Genomic DNA, 20,114 nt, shown 5'->3' on the forward strand with positions numbered 1-20,114 from the left:
TTTCCAGGTTGTTCTCTCTCAACACAAGCTTTGGAAATTGCCGCTTGGAGATGATGGAGGAGTTGGGGCCTGTTTTTACTGGATTCTGTCATTCCAGTTTGCGGGAATGAGCACTGCAGTTCACTTCCGTGTCATTAAAAGCTTCGCCTGCTTATTTTTGTAAATCATGCTGCTCCTAAAGGCAGTAAGTGAGCTATTTTTCTGGTTGGTTGACAACCTGGATTATGAAAAGCTTCTTGTGGGATGCCATCCTGTTTTCTGACCTGTTTCCTGCACTTTTAAATGAAGACCAGAAGCATAGCCAGCAAATAAGTCACGCAGGAAAAGCGAGCAAGCAGATATTCAAAAGGTGCAGGAAAGACTGCACCTCTAGCTCTGTGCAGGAAAGCTCTGCACCCTTGGAATTTCTGCCTGGCCTACAGCCATTAAAAGACAGCTGCCCTGCCTGGAGAGAACAGTGGCAACTTTGGATCTAGCGGCACAGAAGACCAACTCCAAGTAACCCAACAGCTCGTGTTCAAAAGCAGCCGAGCTCCCAGGAATTTTTTTGCTTGCCCAAGTGCAGGGCATGGGGGGCTTCCAGTGAAACAGATGTTGGCTGACCTGGCCCTGAAGGTTGAGTTTTGGGATGCGAAATTAATCGTCTTGGGATCTGTGTTTACCTCCGTTTCGTTGCCAGCTGTCATTTATGGAATGGAGAAGGGTTTCCTCTTTTATCTGCGGCCCCCAGTCGTTCCATCAACTGATGGACCAGAACCAGATCTCCGCCCCCCACCCCGTATTTCTCCCCCCTCTCCATCGCTCACCACTAGATGGCACTGCCTCCCGTGCAGGAACAACACAGAACAAGTTGCAGAGAGGGACAACAATGAAGCAACAAGTCCGTGAGGTGGCCTCGAGCAGGAGCGCCACCTTTCCGGGGCGAGCGGAGGCGCCGTCTTTCTCCGCCGCTTCCCCGGCGGGACCCCGCGCAGAGTCCGGGGGGTCCCGCTCGGCCGCGGCAGCAGAGTTAAATCCGGAGAGGAGCAAAACCCCAAGTGCGCCCCAGCACCACCGGCTCGCCTTTCCCACCTCACGCATCGCCGGGGGCGATGCCAGCACCGCCGGCGCAGCGGAAAGCCGAGGAGAGGACGCGCCGGGCGCGGCTACGCCTTGGTGCAGGTGACGGCCGAGGCGGCGGCGGCGGCGGCGGCGGCGTGGGCGCCCGAGGACGGGGAGCGGCTCTCCTCCATCCACTTGTCCAGGCTGCGCCTGCGGGCGTTCATGAAGAAGTTGCTCACGGTGGAGAGCTCCAGGCCCAGCTGCTGCGCGATGGTGATCTGCAGGTCTTTGGAGGGCCGCTGGTTCTCGTGGAAGATGGCGTGGAGCGTGCGGCGCTGGATGTCGGTGAACACCAGCCGGTGGCGCTTGGGGACGTGGTTCCGGTCAGCTTTGCTTTGGTCTTGCTCTTTCCTTTTGCAGGCTGGTGGAGCGCCGGCGGCGGAGGAGGAGGAGGAGGAGGAGGAAAGGGGAGAAAAGAGCCCATCAGACCCCGCGTCGCGTGGCCGGAGCCGGGGGGACCTGCCGCAGCCCTGGAGGGGGTCACCTGCCACGGACGGGGACCGTCTTTGCGGAGCGGTGGGGTTCTGGGCGACCCCCGGGGCCTTCGCCGTGCCCAAGGTGCTCCCTTTCCTGGAAGGCAGCGCGAGAGACTAAAATGAGGGCAACCTTGGCCGAAACCTGCGGAGGAGGTGGCAGCGGTGGGAGCTGAGCCCCAAAACTCAAAGCCCCTCTTTGGACCCTGGATAAAGATGGTGCTGCAGAGCAGAACTGCTTTGCCTCCCAGTGAGCAGGTGTCCCTAAGCTTACGAAAAAAGAGACACAGATCGGGGGGCAAGCGGTACTCAGCCCCCAAGAAGGTGCTTGCGGGCTGCATAGAGGGCTGTAGGCCCCAGGCTGGAACCCCCAGAGTCTTCCTGCAGACTCCTGGGCCCCGATGCCCGCTTCCCTAGCAGCCCGCCCTTATATCTGGATTCATTTACTACATGTATATGCTGACTCACTCTCAAACATCCTTGGTGCAATTTACACTCCTAAAAGCCCCCAAATAACAACCGGCACGACGATGCAAGCAAAACGTCAACAGCGATAAGCCTTCAATAAATCAGTTTTCGAGCACAGGAGATTGAACATGAAATGTCTGCTGGGAACAGAGGTCCCCATGGGGCGTTCTGGTCCCCGCTCGGTGGTAGGACCCACTGCAAGGCTTTGGGTCAGTCACGGCCTCTCAGACTTAGCTACCTCACAGGGCTGTTGTGAGGATACAGCGAAGAGGAAAATTATGTAAGACACTGTGGTTCCTTGCCAGAGGGAGTGGTGGCGTATAAAATTAATAAAGGCACAGCCTGGCATCTAAATGCATTCGTGCGGCCGTCACACAGGTCTCCCTGGGAAAGGCATTCCACCGATGGGGCCCTCTGCAGAGAAGGCTTTTCCCTTGCTAGTCATCGTGAAGGGGCAAGGCCAGCTAAGATCTTCCAAAGAACTTGCCAGCTGGAGCCGGGGGTCAGACTAGATGGCCCAAGAGACCCCCTTCTGACTCACTCTGTTTCTATGTTTCTAAAGATGATCTTAATGGTGGGTCGTGAACACACAGGATGTTGTGAGAGCCAGTGCGGTGTAGTGGTTAAGAGCATGGGACTGGGACTCAGAGGATCTGGGTTCGAGTCCCCGCTCAGCCATGGAGCCAACTGGGTGACTCTGGGCCAGTCACAGACTCTCAGCCCAACCTACCTCACAGGGTTGTTGTTGTGGGGATAAGATGGAGAAGGAGAATGGTGTAAGCTGCCTTGAGCCCTTGGTAGGAAAAAGGCAGGATATAAATTGAAAAATAAATAAATGTTTTGTTTTATTTCTGGAGATGCTAACTTTCCTGTAGGGTGAGGGTATTAGAAGCAGGGGTGAAAACACGCTTTGCCTGCAAGTATTTCCTGGTTCACTCCTTGGCAGGATTTCCTTTAAGTTCCAGCAAATTGCTTGCCACTTGGTATATAAACTAGGGATGTGCGGATATCGTTAAATCCAGTCTGGCTGCATTTTGTGGATTGTCAGGTATCTTTCATTCTAACATCTGCTCATGGATGGAATTCTCAAACTTCCACGCATTTCCCATTCGCCAAACTTCCATGCATTCACATTTCGCAAATTTGCACAGATGTCCCAAAATGCACAATCCCATTCCCCAGTGTGTATTTTCCACTTTCGCCTTGAGGAAAACACGGTTCGGTTCACTGCTTTTCTCTTTTTAATCTTTCCCCCCTGCTACTAAATTTGTAAAGCAACAAGTCCCTCAGTCAACGAAATCTATCAGGCTTTGGAAAAAGCCAAGCGACTGAAGAATCATAGAAAACCAAACCCCTTTGAATCTGTTGTGGAATCCTCCACAACCCTTGTGTAGACTGGGGCGGGCAGCTCACATCTGTTGAGGCCTCTGTCAGGAGAGGGGCAAAGAGAAAGCTTGGCTGTCTCTCTGTGGGGAACACCTGTTGAATGGCTGCCTGTCTCACTACTCTTGAAAGACCAAGGAACTCTGGAGAGTTGGTGACATGCAGGAGGAAGAGGAGGCAGTTGCAGGAACAGGTTGTGAATGTCACACAAGGTGTGTGTGTGTGTGTTATTTTAGTCCATATTTACTAAGTGCAGAAATTTCTAAGCAACATACGAAGGTATATCTCCGTAGGAAGGATGTCAGGGAATACCTGTTGGAAAAGGAATGCTTTCAGAAAGCGTGCATGTGTCAGAAAAGAGGACGCTAATTTCTCTGTGTCGATGTTTAGGCACAGATGCAAATCTGAAATACTTCTCTACTTAAATAGAAGCCTAGTACATCTCCCCATAGTGTGGAAGACCCTTAGCAGGCGATTTGGGGCCCTACCTGTCCAGGACATGGGACCGCAGTACCTGTCGGAGACTCTCCTCCGGCGGGAGCCAACCTGTACCCGGCTTTCACCTGAGGCCTCTTCCAGGTGCCTCCACTGAGAGAAGACCAGAAGGTGGCGACAAGGAGGGGTCTTGTCAGGGGTAGCCCCTCAAGAGCTGCCCAGCACTGACACTGTTGGCCTTTTGGGACTAAACGCAGACCTCGCTTTTCCCTCTGGTATTTGGTGACACGTAATGAGGTCTGGTCCTGGATTCTCCTTCTTGCTGATAATTCGAATTGTTTATGTGTCCTTGACTGTGTAACCTGTCGGCATGTTTTAGCTCCCGGGTTATTATCCAACGTCTAGTATATTACTAGGCCTTTTAAGGCGCAGTGCTTCAAGCCACTCACAACCACCCCATGGCACAGAGAAGGGGAGAGATTGGTTTGCTTTTTGGCCTGGGCAGCTGATGCCTGCGCAGCAAAGACAAGACCAAGTTTGTTGTTCTCACCCTTACAGTTCTGTTGCACTCCGCTTTTATGCCTGCATTTAATGGCGCGGTTGCGGGAGGACGGATGGTGTTCAGAAGGGGAGGCAGGAAATCTGATGCCCTGGGGACTCAGATCTTCTGTCTCAGCCCCATTGAGTAGGAGCCTCCCCCAGCAAGAAGCCTTCCTGGGGTCCCGAGCGGGCCATATGGAAAACACGGGCTTCCTGGTTGCTTCTGTGAGGGCTGTTGGAAGCGCCTGGGAACACTGGCCCAGCTGGAGAGGTTTCTCTTGCCACGGGCATGTCAGCCCAAGAGTAGGTGTGTGCGTGCACCCAATGGTCGTTGTCGATTCCGGTGGGAAAGACGGCGGACGGACGGTTCTGGGGAAGCAGGAAGCCAGGCTGCATCCCTGCTGGCGGGGAGAGAGCCGTTGGTGTGCAAAGGGGCGGGCGGGCCGGAGTGTTGCTTTCTGTGCTGTGGACCCCTTTGCCCGCTGAGGCCCCAGGCAGGAGCGGCTGCCCACCCTTCCTCTGGCTTTTCTGGCTAGCTGCCCCCTTTGGAGCCGTATCTGGGCTTCTGTGAGGGTCAAAGCTGCGTGCGAAGAGGACGCCATCAGCAGGAGGCCTGGCCAGGGGCATTTGCTGGCTCGTTTGCCATCTCAGACTAGCCAACGCCTGCCCCGGCTGGGGCGTGATGAGGACGGCGAGGGCATCGTTGGCTTACACATGTGCAGCTGCTGGGGGCACAGGAGCAATTCTGCGGGGGAAGGTGGCAACCCCAGGGTGGAAGTACATCAAGGGAAGCGGGTTTGCCGCAGTGGCGGTGTGTCAGTTCCGACACGGGTGCAGAACTAGGCCAGGCGGTCAGATCCAGCGTGCCTGGGAGGCTGATCCGGCTCGCAAATGTTTCCTTCTTCGGGCGCTTCCTCAGCTTTCGTGTGGCCATTCATAAAAGGTTGAAAAGTCCCCCCAAGGCTTTGCTACTGGCAGGAAGATCTTAAGCTCAGATACACGATCTGGGTGTGTTGGCTTCATCCCTTTCACCTGTTGAGCCTCCCCCTTTGGGACTTGGTCCCAGCCACCCACCCTGGGATGGGGCCTCCACAAGCTGGGACGATCCATTCAGAACGTGGGGTGAAGGAAGTTCAATGCTTTACGCTTGTTACCTGGAGCTCAGGCTGGCCTCTTCCACTGTCGGTCTGTCAACACTCTTTTCCGGGCAGGGCACGGATTTTTATGGGGCATTCACTGGAAGAGGCGGTCTTCTACCCTAATGCTGTGTATAAGCACAGTTGCCAACTTTTTCACAGCCTCCTGCTCCTCTGTCTCTAGTGGTACTTGCAAGATTAGCAGTCAATCATGCTTATCTAGCTTGAACTATAAAAGGAGAGGGACTGGGGAAGGGCGCAAATTGTTGGTAATCCCGACTCAGTGACGTTCCCGCTTTAGGCAAATCTTGGGCATCCCTTATAGCCTTCTAAAAACAATGGCACTTCCAGGTTGTCCTCCGGTAAGTTGAGCCTTGTCATTGAGCCTTTCCATTTCAAGGAAAGCATCAGTCTGTCAGTTTTTGCAAAAAGCACAAGAGCAAAAGGGCTCCCACTTTCCTGGTCAGTTGGCAACCCTTGGTTGGCATTTCTCTGGCAGCCTCTCCCGGCAGCTGCAGGGAACGGGGCTGTGGTGGGTGCGATGTCAAAGGCAAAGGCGAGGAACCAAAAAAGGCCCCTTGGACACCCATCTTGTCCTCACGCGAGAGCAAGGTGTAATTTCCTAAAGCGAAGGTGCCATTACGCTGACCGAGGGTCCCTGTTAAGGGTTCCTGCTCAATCCTCGCACGTTTCCTCGTCCTCCAAATGAGTCCCGCATGCCCCGGTTTGCAGGAGCATTTGGAGAGCCAGCTGGGCAAGTGCAGCTGGTGGTCAGGGGATGTGGCAGAGGAACGGAGGCTGCCTTACAGAGGTCACTGGCCGAGGGAAAGTTTCCACGAAAGCCCCGGATCCTGCTCGCCAAACCTTCCCTGGGAACCTGAACGCTGCGGCACTGGGGTCCGAGTGGGAGCTATCTGGGGGCAGCCCCCGGTGCGGAGGAGGCCGTGGGGCCTTGGGCAGGAGGCACCTGTCTCTGCTCCAAGAAGGGGTGCTGGAGAGAGAGAAGCGTCGATTTTAAGGGGGAAAGAGGTTTCTGGGGGAGAAGAGGGGGCAGAGGTGGAGGGGCGGAAGAGGAGGGCTGTTGCAGGGGCGTGCTGGACAGGTGCCTTGCTGGCACAGGGCTTCTCGCCCTTCGCCAGCGAGCATCTTCCAGAAAGCTATCCAGCCCTGAGTCTACATCTGAATCTGGAGGCTGTGTGGCTGCCACAGAAATAACGATTCTTTTTGCCACCCTCCGTGAATTCCTCCAACACTTATCCAATCGTTTTGCCGTGCTAAAGCCTTCAAATGAAACCATTAAATCCTGGGCCCAAGGACTAGCAAAAGACCTGGGTTTTGGAGATTCGAAGAGCAGGCATCTCCTGCCCAGGTTGGCCATCTCTTCCGGGCAGCTTTACTGGGGCTGTTCCAGGGCCCTGATCTGGCTGGTCCTGGCGGCTTTTCCCAGCATCTTGGGAGAACTGAATGCCTCCCTTCCAAATTTCTGCTTTTATTAATGCTACAGCTCCAAAAAGCTGCTCAGCCATGAGCTTCACTGAGTGACTGCAGGCTAGCCACTGACTCTTTCCCTAACCTACCTCACAGGGTGGTTGTGAGGAGAAAATGCAAGATTGTGTAAGCTGTCTTGGCTTCCTTGAAGGAAAATAAATCCACCTAGGAAAAGCCGAACAGAATTCTTAGGTTCCCCTTTGAATAAATCCCAATTAGCATGAACGTACGTAGAACTGCAGCATTTCAGAAGCACCCGGGAGGCAGTGTGGTACAGCGGTTAGAGCACTGGACCAGGATCCAGGAGACCGAGTTCTAATCCCACCCCCAGCCATGAAGCTCCTCGCATCGCTTTGGCCAGTCACTGACCCTCCGTCTAACCTACCTCACAAGGTTGTTGTGAGGATGAAACAAAGGAGGACCGCAGGCGCCTGGCTCCTTTGCAGGAAGAAAAAGGGGTGGGATAGGAACATAATAAATACTATCTTTGCCTGCAGCAGGTGTGTCATCGTGGGTAGCGGAGAGGGAAGGGGACATCCAAATGTGCCCATGCAGGAGGAAAGGACAGTGTGGATTTTCAAATGATAACCATACACCAAAACGGCGAGACTGTTTTTTCCCCGCAAAAAAAGCTCTGATCTATGCGTCTGTCTTGTGCCTGTGAAACGTGACAAGCTGACTTCACTCTCCCATCTGCCTCCTTCGCTCTCTAACTCTTCTCCTCGCAGTCCCAGCCTTTACTTCTCTGCTCTGGCTGCACGCTGATAGAAAATATTGATCAGATCCAAGCTACTGGCTGCAGAGAGCAGGCAGTTTTGCGTTAACCCTTGCCGGGCAGGATTGGTGGCATGCCCGAGCCGGGGAAAGGGAGGGGCGTGCGCAAAAACGGGGGCTCCACTCCCTGTTTGAAAGCGTAGGGCTTCTCTTTTGGGGAGGCCGAGAACGGCCCTGCTTTGGGAGCTCTTGGTGCGTCCGTAAAACCACTCAAAGCTGGTTTAGACCGTCCTGAATGAGTTGTTTTGCATCAGCTCTTCTCTGAGCAATGGTTCAGTTACTATCACAATGGCTTGCTCAGGGCTGGGCTGAGCAGAAGGTTTCTAGGGGTGAAGAAGCCGGGGTACCGGTTGGAAGCGCCCACCCTGAGGCTACCCCAAGACAGAAGCTTCCCCCTCCCGCCTTCCTGCTTGTCTGCAAAGCCTTGCCAAACAAATCTGGGAAATTGGCTGCTGCATGTGATGGGAACTGTGATCCCTCATCGTATGGGCCCAGCTGCCGCCTTTCTGGAAGTTCTCCTCTGAATGCAAGGGAACTGTCTGTCGGGGTGGTGGTCCACCCCGAGTTCTCAAAGCCTCGTTTAGATCCATCCGAATGAATGATTCCACCTCCCTGACTTGCTTGCATTGACTCACACAATAGTTGCATCTTGCACTAATTAATAGGATTAGAAAGAGTTTTCACCGTGGGCACCAAAATCAATTGGATCCCCATGCTGATCGACATCAAAAATAGCCAGTAATTCCATTTGTGGGTACCAAATTTTCCCACCTTTCTCCAGATCCCTTGTTCCCCGATTGAATGTGGTTTGGTTCACTCGCCTGACCTTTCTCCCTGCGGACGCAACAATGCCTCCAGTTCTCCAAGCGAGAGCTGCGTGTGTTTTTGTTGCTTTTTGATGGTGGGGATATAAAAGCCATTTGGAAGGGTCTCAGTAAGAACTGGGTCAAACTGGAGTTGTAACAATCCAGGAATTTCCACACACTCAATCTCTCTGTTTCTAACACTCAAGTGTGCTCTCTCTCTCTCTCTCTCTCTCTCTCTCTCTCTCTCTCTATATATATATATATATATATATATATATATATATATATGGGCAGGGTTAAAATCGAGAAGGGGCAATTTTAGGCCAATCGAAGCACAGAGAAAATCAATGTTTTGCTTTGCAGAACAAAACACCCTGGGGAATGGAGCAGGAGGGGTTGTGGGCGACCGAACCGTTTGCTGCTTGCGACTGCCTCTGCCTCAGAAAGTAAAATCAATGACTTCCTTTATATGAAGTCCCTCAGTAGGTCGAGGGGGTGGGGAGGGGGCCGCGCATGGAAGGAGAGCGTTCCTGCTCCCCACGAACACCGCGTGGCCGCCAGATTGTGGAGACTGGGGGCGAATAAGGAACGGCCCCCACTTCAACTGAGATGGCCCTCCCCGGGTGGCGTAAATGTCTTTGCAGCCAATATCCAGATGCAGCCGGGCTTTCACCGACAGGGCCGGATCACCCTAAAATTGTGCCTACCCCTTCGCATCCGCGCCGGATCTTCCACTCGCGAAGGCCAGGCGCCCAAACTGGGCTGGCCAAGAGCGCTTCGGCTCAAGATGGACGGCGGTGCATGTGTGAGGGACAGAACCCGCAGGGGCACCTGGTGATCCAGGGCGAGAAAAAGAAGCAGGGCTGTGCGGGGGGAGCCAGTGTCGTTTTCTGCTAAAGACTGTGGGTGCCATTTTCTTTCCTGCCCAGAGGCCCACTGGTGCCTCGTACACTGCCCGCGGCAGCCATTTGGTGGTGGTGCCCATGACGGTTCCTCGACTTCCCCTGCGTTGCCGGTCTTGAGGAGCGAATCCAGCTGGGGTACCCATTCCCCATCCTTCCCACTTAACAAGGCTCTGGAAATATGCCCCGGCGATGGAGGTATTGCTGAAACACCTGAATCGGTTAAGCGACGCAAGTTTCATGCGATTCAGTGGGGCTCCACGTGGGCATGGACTGGAGCTCCAGCTCCTTAATCAAAGCAGGCTGGTTTTAATCACCATGTGGGGATAAGTTTAAGAGCCGGCCTGTTTTTACATTTTCAAGATAATTTCAGCTTCGTTGCATTGCCATGAAAGGGTCTGCCCAATTCAAGATCAGCCTTTTTTTCAAAAACCGAGATACGACATGATTATTATTAATAATATTAGGTACATTTTTAATCTACTTCCCTATGTCAAAAACTCTGCTTTTCGCAGATAGGCATAAAAAAGCTCTCTCTGTCATTTTGGAAAGGCGGGAAGCAGAAATGTTTTTTAAAAACAACATATAAAATAGAAAGAAGAAGCTACGCATCTTACATGTTTAATTGAAAAAATTGATTTTAAAAAAACAGGCGATTAGTTGACAAAATATGATACAAGTTGGTTGACTGACCCTAAAATTATGATATAGTAATGTGTTTATTCACTTGCAATCTGAGATTGCTTTTCTACATAAATTTCCTCGAAGTAGTTAAGCAAATGGTAACTTTATGTCTAGTTTGACTAGCTTGTAATTCCCATTTCGATTCCTTTAGCCCCATTGGACCAAAACAAACCAAAAAAAGAGCAAGATTTGCATAGGGTAATTTAGATGTATGCTCCTGTCTGTCTGTGTCTTTAGAAACCTTGTTTCCTTAAGGGAACCCCATTTACAGAACGGGTGTATGGACCGGAGAAAGGAGGGCATTTGAGTGCAGCAAAAACCTGGTGCAGAAAGATTTGGGGGAACAAGAGGTGAACCCCTGTGGGCCAAAAGCTCACCCATCCCGGGGCAATGATGCAGCAGATTTGCTGGCCCCCCCCGCACCTCTCTTTCAGCAAGTGCGTTCGGAGCCCTGAACGAAAGGTTTGGGGGCTCTAGCTCTCAAATCCAGCCCATCTGGGACTGCCACCCTTACCTGAGAGTAAATTTAATAAAACTTAGCAGAACTGATTATGCGTGCTGAGAATTGCCCTATACAACACTTTGGGGACCCGTTGCTTTCAGCAGGAGGAAATTCAGCCTGCGCTTAACTCTCCCACCTAGCAGATGCCACTTACTCTGGATGGCCGTCCAACTGAACGGCGTTGGCTCGAAATGGCAGCAATTACTTTGAAGCCATTTTGCTCACTTCCACCCTGGTCGTTTCGATCGCTCTAATTCGCCTGACCCACGTCATCCCTGGTGAAAAGCTAAAATATGTAAGAGCGTCTTCCAAAAGCCCAGCGAGGCTTGATGCAAAAGAAGACCTGGTGCTTGGAAAAAGGGCCCAGACCGCTGGCCAGAGAGGCCGGCAGGAGGCCTGCCGTTTGGCTCTGCACCCATCTCACCAGAAGCAGGTCCTGCTGAGTTTGAAGGGAGCCCGCTAAATTAGGGGAAGGAGAAGCTGTTGGGGAACTCCGAATCCCCGTCAGCCCGGGAAGCGCCAGCGTCCGTGCGCCTTTCTTTGGAAGGAAGCTTTGGTGCTGGGGGAACAAGGGCTCCCCGGACACCCCAGTGCATGAGCACCCTTGTGATGGATCCATCACACCTTTGACAGCTTCATTAGCCGCTGACAAGCGAGCCGTTGCCCGCGGCACAAGGGAGGCTGCCTCGTGCGGTGCCGGGGAAGTGGCGCATCCGCGGCGTGAGCGCTGGGAAAGGAGCAGTGCCCGGCATCCGCAGGGGCAGCGCAGGAGGGGGCGCCAGTGTGATTCGGACACGCAGCGCTTGCCTGGAAGGGGACGAGCTGATTCCAGGCATGGGCAGCCGCTGCAGCAACATCGGGGGGCTAGAGAGACCTGGGTTCAAATCCCAGATGATCCCGAGTGCAGGACACTCACCCTCACCTACTTTGCAGGGTTGTTGTGATGACAGAGTGAACAGGGAGGCCCCTGAGCAAATCGAGGGAAGGGTATGGTTTTAAAAAAGTACCTTTTTTTTCAAAAAGTGACTGAGAGAAGGCTGGAACACATGCACTGATATAATCCTGATTTACCGATGCCTAGGCTGTGTGTTTTACTCCAACATATCAGGTTGGGAAAAAAACTGGTGCAAATATTGGATTTTCTGACTTCTGTTCATGTCGCTTGTGGCTGCTGAATTTTTAAAATCAGCCCTGGCTTCTGTTTTTAATTTTGGTTTTGTGTTTTTCTGTGGGCTTCTTAAGGACCGTGTTGCATTTAGTAAATGGCTCTGGAAGTTTGTTTGGTGGTGCTCCTTGCTTGACTGAGAATTATTATCATCACTGCATGACATTTATATGCTGCCTTTTTTCTTCTTACAAGAAACCCAAGGTGGCTTCCAAGCTTCTCCTCTCCATTTTATTCTGAAAAAAACAACCCTGTGAGGTAGGTGAGGTTGAGAGGTCCCCTAAAGTCGCCCAGCGAGCTTCATGGCTGAGCAAGGACTAGAACCCGGGTCTCCCAGGCTGGCACGCCACTCACAATGCCACAGCAGAGATTTTTACCAGAGTTGGAAGAGGCCTACCTCGCAGGGTTGCTGTGGTGTTGCTGCAAGGAGCTTTGAACACCTGGGGGGAAATGTGGGAGGCGCTCACTTGCTGTTGCCTCCCCACCGCAACGGCCTGCAGTAAGAGCTCTCACCCAAAGGCCGGCGCTCGCTTTGGGCCCCTCGTATGAGCTCACTTCTGCTCGGCCGCAGCGTCTTTCCCGGTGGTCCCACAGGGTCCGTTAGCAAGACGCGGAGGCTCAACCCAAGCTCGCTTTGTCAGCATTTGGAAGTCGCCCCGTTTTAGGAGGGCTCCGGAACCAGGAGCAATTCCAGGCGCTGCCGCTGGGAGTCTCCAGCCCCCCTTTCACCTTGGTGCACAAAGGGGGGCGTGGTGTGCTCTGACCCCCCCCCCCAAACATATATTTCCTGAATCTGCTTTACAAGCAAGTTTGGGGGTTTGCATTGGAGACCTTAACCTGAACTTCATGGTCCTGCGTGCACAACATGCCTGCACCAGTAAAAACCAGTTCAGTGCCCATCATTAAAACGGATAGGGGAGGAAATGGGAGGGGGATTTTTAGGCGCTGTCCCTCCCCGCACGGCTGGCTTGTAAACGGCACCCCCTTTGTTCCTGCCATAGAACTGAAGGGGAGCTGTCAGAATCTGAAGCGGCTGCTTCACTGGGCGGGTGTCAAACCTCTTCTGGGCCAAATTCCACTGTGTCCCGTGGGGGGCGGAGCCCCCTCAAAAGGGGCGGGGTCAAAATGTCATCTCTTGCCAGGCTGAGAGATGCTTTTGCACCCAAGAGCATTCAGGGAGGCCTTTCCGTCTTTGCGAATGGGAGAAAATAAACTGCCCCAATGCTGGGAAACAAGCCACCGAGGAATCAGCATTTGGGGAATCTACTACCAGCTCGCGGGATGGTTTCCCAGCGGGTCAGCCAAAGGTGCCCCATGTCCAGTTATCTAATGGTGGGTCTGTTCAGAATGAGCTCTTCGGAGTCGTGTTCTGCACGAAATAAGGAACAGGAGTGCGTTCGCACGTGCAGCTCTCCCCCCGTAGGGCTCATGGGGTGTCCCTCCCTCTGCGTTGCACCTGGGCCTGGTTGGGGGACCTCAGGCTGTAATAAACAAGGCCAAACACCTTGCAAAATAGACCCCACAAGCCTGGACTCTCTCCATGCTTGCAAGGTCAAGTCGGCTCCTAAGGGAGCGGACAAAGAGTCTTTCGCCCCAGTGCTTCCCCACATTCAGCCCTCCGTGCCTCCCCACTAAAATATTCCACATTTGAATAGAAGCCTCTGACAAGGCAGTTTTGGAAGATGCTCAGATCCAGACTTTGGGGATCTCTAAGGAAGCAGAATTCCAAAACAGAGGCGTGGGTCCCGCGGCACTTCCTGAGTCTCGAGTAGAAAAATATTTTATAATAATTTGTGTCTTCTTGGCATATTTCTTTCATATACTCCCCGCATTAAGTACACTATTGTTTCTTTTGTGTGTGAGGAGGGCTGCTTTTGAAGGAATCTGTTCAAAACAAGCGAGTGATTTTTTTTTTTTCCAAAAAAGGGGGAAATCTTATAATTTCCCATCAGGACAAGATGTGCCGTTATACATATATCATTTGCGATGGTCAGCAGAGTGAACCCAATGTTTTATGGTCATCTTTTGACAGGCTTGCTCAGTGCAGAAAATATTATTAGAACAAGATCGAGAATAACCGTGCCTCAGCATATCTAAGTATAGAGATGTCGATTCCTCTGGAATATGCTTTCTCGGTCTCCCCTTTCTCCCCCCTCCCTCTCGCCGGCACCTGGGGTGGCCAAAGCATTGGATTTAGATTTTGGACAGGTGGGTGAGGTAGGGCAGAAACACCGGCCGTAGAGCGTGGAAGAGACACAAGCCCCCCTGAACCTTCTGTTTCCTCTCCAGTCTGGAGATATGGGTATAGAGATTGCTCTGTGTCACTACACTGATACGAGGAATCCTGACAAAATTTGCCTCTTCCTCCACTCGAAATCGCACAGGGAGGGGAAATTTTCCCGAAAGGCCGCTTCTGCTTGGCTACACACCTTGGTCATTCTAGGGGTTTGCAGCAGGCCATGCTGAGGTGAGCCCCTTCTGTACGGTTCCATGGGGCACCTGGACCCAGAATTCTTTGCAAGACACCGTTGCGTCAGCTCTAGCCTTCTCCTGGACTGTACGAAGGCCGCAAACCTCCGGCGTTGATCGCACTTTACAGGCGTCTCTCTGTCCAGGTTTTGTGTTAGGGAAAAGGCTGTGCGTGAAGACTGGACGGGGCGGTTCTGGGGTTCGGGTCTGGCGTGGCCAAAGAACCCGCCAATGGCAAATATTCATGCCGGATCCAGGTCTCTAGTCAAGGGTGGTTCAGCAAACGCTGGTTTGCAAAACGTCGTATAAAGCAGGGGTGTCCAACCTCTTTCAGCCCGAGGCCCCAGCTGCATTTCAGAACTGCTCTCGCGGGCTGCAGACTGCGGGGAGGGGGGGAGGCCACACAGCAAAGGAGCAGAGCCCCAAATACTTAGAGTATCAGCACCTCTGGTCTGTCGGCCGTTTCTGCCAGTAGCTGAGCCTTTGGGAAGACGGCTCAGGCTTTCAGAATGGCAGGCGGTGCTGTGGGATTGCTCGGAAGCAACCAAAGGCTCAGTGCTTGGGGGAAGGGGAGGGACCACCCGAGAGCCCTGTGGCTCTCCGGGCGGCTGGAACTGGCCCCTGGGCTGGCCTGCCAGGTAACACCAGGGCTGAGCCCCACAGCTGCCGCCTTGGGGGCTGCGGGCCCCGGACAACGCGTGGAGAGCTCGGCCCTCTCCAGCTGCGGCGGCTGCGCTTCTGGCAGTCTGGGCCGCATGTTGTTGCAACGCACGGCGGCAGTTCTGCTGAAGGGGCGCTTGAGGCGATCGCTGTGCCTCGGCCGGCCGGAGTTGAGGAGTGGCGAGTCAGAGGCATGCTCCAGTGCGCCACATTTCGAGGCGTCCTGGTTGGTGGGGAGCATGGGAGCTGTTGCCGTCATGTCCGTCCTAGGGGTTTGCCCCGGGCAGTGGCAGGTCCCAGGGTGAGCAGGATGCTGGGATGGGGGGACGGATGGATGCTGGGACGGATCCAGCCTTTGGGCTCTTCTGAAGTTCATAGCACTTTAGAAGATGCTCTGATGAAGGGTTGCAGCCTCACACGGCCGCCAAACAGGCATCTTTGGGTCTCTTGGAAGCAGGGCATGAGGGTGGGAAGGGAGAGAGAAACGCTCGCTCCATCTCCACTTTTTGTCCACCAGCCTCCCCCGTGCTGCCATGCTGCCTGGGGATGATGGGAGCTGTAGTCAAACATCTTTGGAAGGCCACCCCGTTAGGAGAGGCTGCTCCAGATAGACCTGACCCAGCTCTGCAAACTTCCGTCTTTCTATCTCCCCTTAGCTTAGTTCTTTTCTCCACTAAATGCCCCCAGCCCCCCCTGGTGGAAGGGGCACTCCCCCCCCCATGGGCCTGGCTACCCTTTCTTTGAGCATTTTGCAGCTTACAGCTCTCTGAGGGTACAGGCAGCCCTCTGGGACACACCGGAGCAAAACCAACAGCAGCCTGGGTGTAGAATGTCAGCATCATACAGAATTTGAAACATTTGCATCTGTCTTACGGAAATATGCACTGAATCGAGATAAATGGAATTACTACGGAGATCTTAAATATCGGGTACCATGAGATTCCCTGCCTCCAGTTGCTGTGTTTAAGACTGCATCCAAAGAGCACAGACCTTTGCAGGTAGTCCTGCCTCTTCAGGGGGGCTTAGAAGTGTCTGCCTTGGATGCTGCTGAAGTCTGGCAATGAATTTTAACGAATTTTAACCTTTTCTTAAGTGCGACCGCTTTCCAAACCTACACACACGCACAACGCCTAAATCAACAACATCTGTAATTTGGATAAGCCGGGGGAAATTTAAATTCTAAACAGGGGCGTATTAATGCTGCTTCCACATGCAGCTTAAGACTTCGACGGAGTTTGCGAAGCAGAACCTTATGCAAAATCGAGAGGCGAGCAAGGAATTTGTGCAGGGAGTTAAGTCCGGTCCTTCCCAGAGCGCTTGGGGAGCACACAGGAAAATACAGACAAGGAAGGCTCAGAACAATACGGGGGAAGACAAAGCAGCGCTATCTATAAATAAATTGCAGAAGAGTCTCCATCTCTTTTTCTCACCCCCACAGATATTGGATACCCCTCTGTTGCCAAAAGCATAATCAATACAGATTCATATTACCCACGAATAATGGATCCAAGGGAGGACGTGCTCCAATATTCAAGACCCGGCCGTTTTCAAGAAGTCACCACAGCCGTGACCTTTGCCTTGTTCCTTCCTCCCCCCAGCTGTGGTGGGGGGGTGTTTTTTTTTAATCAATTCTGCTAGGGCTGATTCCCCCCCCCCCCCGCCGGCCACTTGTCCTTGCATCTCCACGGCAAGCAAGTGCTCTTTGCAAACATGGCGGCTTGGGGGTGGAATACATTGTGTGGCAGCCCAGAAAGAGGTCTGATGGGAAGACTGAACCACGCAGCGGCCATTTTGCAGGCCCAGGAAAAAACGGGGGGCCGACCTGGGGATCGGGGTGGGGGGGTGCTTAGCAACCCCCCTGGATTCATCTCGGGGAGGGGGGTCTGTGCTTACAGCCCTGCCGAAGGAGGGGGACGTGAAGTGGGTGTCTTGCTGACTTCCGCTCTCACACCTGACGGATTCCACTATCTTCTGCTTGGAAGAACTGTGGAACTCCCTGCCCATGGAAGCTCTCCTCCACCCACGCTCCAGAAGAGGTTGTTGTCAGGGCTAGCAACATGAATCTATTTCCAAGGAATAGTCAGCCAAGGAAACTACAGGCATTTCTACCTGGCCACAGACTGTCAAGTTTCTCTCTCCCTAGCCTGGGTTACATTTTGGTGGCTGGTCTTTGGAGAGGGGCTTGGGCGGCTCACCCACGGGCGAATGGACGGGGCAGCTGGCTCGCTCTCAGCCCGCCCACAGCAGTCCCTGGCCAGACCTGGCCCGGCGCCATCTCTGGAGGCTCCCCTATCAGCAAATCCAAACTGGGGCCGGCGTTTCCCATATACCTGCCCGTTCCTCGGAGGAATAATAGCCTGGAAGTTAATTGTGACGGACTAAACTAATATTTCAAAACTAAATCACTATGATTGTAAAGCTGGAGCAATGCCAAGTGTCTGGTTGCCCGGGCAGCTAAAACGCTCTGCAGGCATTCCAGAAGGCGAGCGCCTTCTTTCCCGCGACCCCAGCGCTGCGTCCGGACTTGTTGCCTAGGAATATGGAAACCGAGATCCTGCAACCTTATTGCAGAAGGTTCCCAGTGAAGCAAATGCCGAGGAGGCGCTTCCTCGAACCCAGCCGTGTGAGAGCTTATTCAGAAAAACAATCCTCATCTAGAACGGGGATTGTTCCCGAGTAAGCACTGAAGGCCTGCAGACTTGCTACGATCCCATCCGGTGCCCCTCCGCTCGGACGTCAGTCCCGCTGACTTTGATGGAGCGGATTTGGATCCCGCAGGCACAGGACGCGGGGCTCCGAGGACCCCCAGTGTCCTGACCCTTTTCGTTGTCCCAGCCTTGGGACCCCGGCCGCATCTGAGAAAATATTATCTTACCTTCTAACCTTAAAGCTGCCATGCGCTGAAATTCGGGCTCCTGCAGCCACCGCCACATCCGTTTGAAGGTCTCCCTCCCGGACTTGAGCTTGCTCCAGGGCTTGGGGTTCCTGAGGAGGTCGGACAAGGTCCCCTGAGACCTACAGAGGACCCGCTCGGCAAAGATGGCCTGGGGGATGCTGTACCGCTTGAGCTCGGCGATGATCCGCTGGGCCACCTCTTTGGTGTTGATCTCTTCCAGCTGGCTGGAGAGGATGGTGGTCTGGGTGGAGATGGGGGGGTTGGGCCGGGCGTTCATGTCCGCCCGCGGGTGGCCGTAGGAGCCTTGGCCCATGGCGCTGGGGGAGGCCATGGTGGAGTTCTGGGCTGGGGACATCTCCCGCGAGAAGTGCTGGTCCATCCGGCCAAACATGGTGGTGGAGTGGGTCTCGAACCCGTTGCTGATCACCATCTTCTCGTTGGCCAGGTGCCCGGCGGAGCCGTGTCCCGTGTAGCTGTGCATGGGGGCGAGCTGGGGGCTGGGCAGGGAAGACAGGCCCTGGCCCATGCCGATCTCCTTGTGGTAGGGGCTGTAAAAGTTCCCGCCGGCCCCCAGGCCCCGGTCCTCCCTCATGAGGGTGAAGCTCCCGATGACGTTGCCCATCGGCAAGCACTGGTGGTGGTGGTGGTGGTGGTGCTGGTGGTGGAACTTCTCGTGCAGGGGCTGCAGCGGGGTCAGCGTGGTGTAGCTGTTGCCCGAGCCGGCGGTGGGCGAGTCGCCCCCGAAGCCCAGCCCAGGGTGCAGGGAGGTGGCCAGGGCGTGCTCGGCCCGGTGGTAGTCGCTGCCTTCCAGGACGGAGGCCACCAGCGAGGGCCTCTGCAGCGCCGAGTGCAAGGCCCGGCTGTCACTGTGCATGAGCTCCTGCTCCTGGACGGACATGTCCCCGCCGCTCTCCAAACTCAGCTGGACGTTCATGGTCCCGCCGGCTAGGCCATCGCCATCTCAGCTGCTTGGCGCCCCGGCCGGACGCGCTCGAGCCGATTCAGACGCTTGCTCTGCGGGCTGTGGGTGTGGGTGCGCAGGGAGCAGAGCAGGGGTTGCGGGAATCCTTCCGTGGTGGGGTGGGGATGCACAAGGACATGGGAGGAAACGGCGGGGGGGGGGGAGGAGAGAGAGAGAGAGAGAGAGAGAATGCGCAAGGTTTTTCTTAACGTATTGAGGATTCATCTGGCAGTGCAAATTAGGCATGCATTAGCTAAACTTCAAAGCTCCTTTGGTGTTTTTACTCTCTGAATGAAAGACCTGTATCGAAAGCAGAAGACGAAGACCCCCGAAGAGATGCTCCCAGCATCCAAAGGGAGAGGACCCCAAAAGCTTTCTGCCCCACAAGTAAGTGTGTGTGGGGAAGACTCTCCCATCTTACTGCATGCCAAGGAAGAGATTCCTGCAACGCAAGGTGATCTGGGGAGCAGGGAGAATAAGGCACGGGAAGCCAGGATTGGGGAGGGGGTGTCAAATTAATCTGCTTCTAAAAATCATGCAAAAGTCCAAGCAACCTCCCACCCTCTCCCGGCTCTGCATATTAAACAAGCACGATGAGGCTTACCTAGTATTGAAGATTGTGTTTTCTGGGCATTTTGGAGGCATGTAGGACTGTAGGGAAGAAAAAAGAGAAAAGAGAGAGAGGAGAAGGGGGAAATTAGACCCCCAGCATCAGGCAAATCTCCACCAATATAGCTTCTTCAAATTCATTTCCTCCCCTAGTCCATCCGCTGCTTTGCTGGCTTTTAAGAGGTGCTTTTTAAAAAAGAAACCCACTTCCTGAACACAGACATTCAAACTCCCTCCCCTGATGGAAAAAAAAACCTCTCTGTATTAATTCCACTAATCAAAAGTCCCAATCTTCAGAGCTTCAGACTGTCTATCCAGAAATGTACCTAGTGCTGTATCTCTCGCTCTTAAAGCGACTGTCCATTTAATATTTATTTGTTTTAAGCAGGTCCAGCTTGAACTCACCTCCCCTTTATGTGTGTGTGTGTGAGTGTGTGTGTGTCTTTCCTTCTGGCTTTCTGATTCCTCTCTCTCTCTCTCTCTCTCTCTCTCTCCAGAGAGATCCTTCCCCACAACCTCAACCAGCTTTGCTTCTTTTCAGCCCAAAGCTAGTGGTATTGATTCCACAACCCAAACCCTCGCTGCTCTGCCTTTCCCCACGTCACCAGCCTAAAAAATCTGACAGATCGCAATCAGAAGCCAACCTGACTTAACCCAGTGAG

The 20,114-nt window shown here is 53.7% G+C and overlaps 1 protein-coding gene across 1 annotated transcript; it reads right to left on the reverse strand.

The window, feature by feature from the left end:
• Window positions 1–1,145: 1,145 nt before the first annotated feature.
• On the reverse strand, window positions 1,146–18,816 carry LOC123032889 (hepatocyte nuclear factor 6-like). The gene is made up of 2 exons (XM_044449067.1): window positions 17,862–18,816; window positions 1,146–1,462 (listed from the first exon to the last, which is right to left on the reverse strand). Exons 1-2 carry the CDS (start codon window positions 18,814–18,816, stop codon window positions 1,146–1,148), a joined length of 1,272 nt encoding a protein of 423 aa, XP_044305002.1.
• Between the last annotated feature and the right edge of the window lie 1,298 nt (window positions 18,817–20,114).

The sequence above is a fragment of the Varanus komodoensis genome, unplaced genomic scaffold (assembly GCF_004798865.1).
Source record: "Varanus komodoensis strain SLA01 unplaced genomic scaffold, ASM479886v1 scaffold57, whole genome shotgun sequence".
NCBI classification, from domain to species: Eukaryota; Metazoa; Chordata; class Lepidosauria; order Squamata; family Varanidae; genus Varanus; species Varanus komodoensis.

Coding starts and splice junctions, on each gene's coding strand:
- LOC123032889 (XM_044449067.1), bottom strand. CDS start 18,816: ATGAACGTCCAGCTGAGTTTGGAGAGCGGCGGGGACATGTCCGTCCAG. Junction 1,463..17,861: donor GGCAGCTTTAAGGTTAGAAG/GTAAGATAATAT, acceptor GCGCTCCACCAG/CCTGCAAAAGGAAAGAGCAA.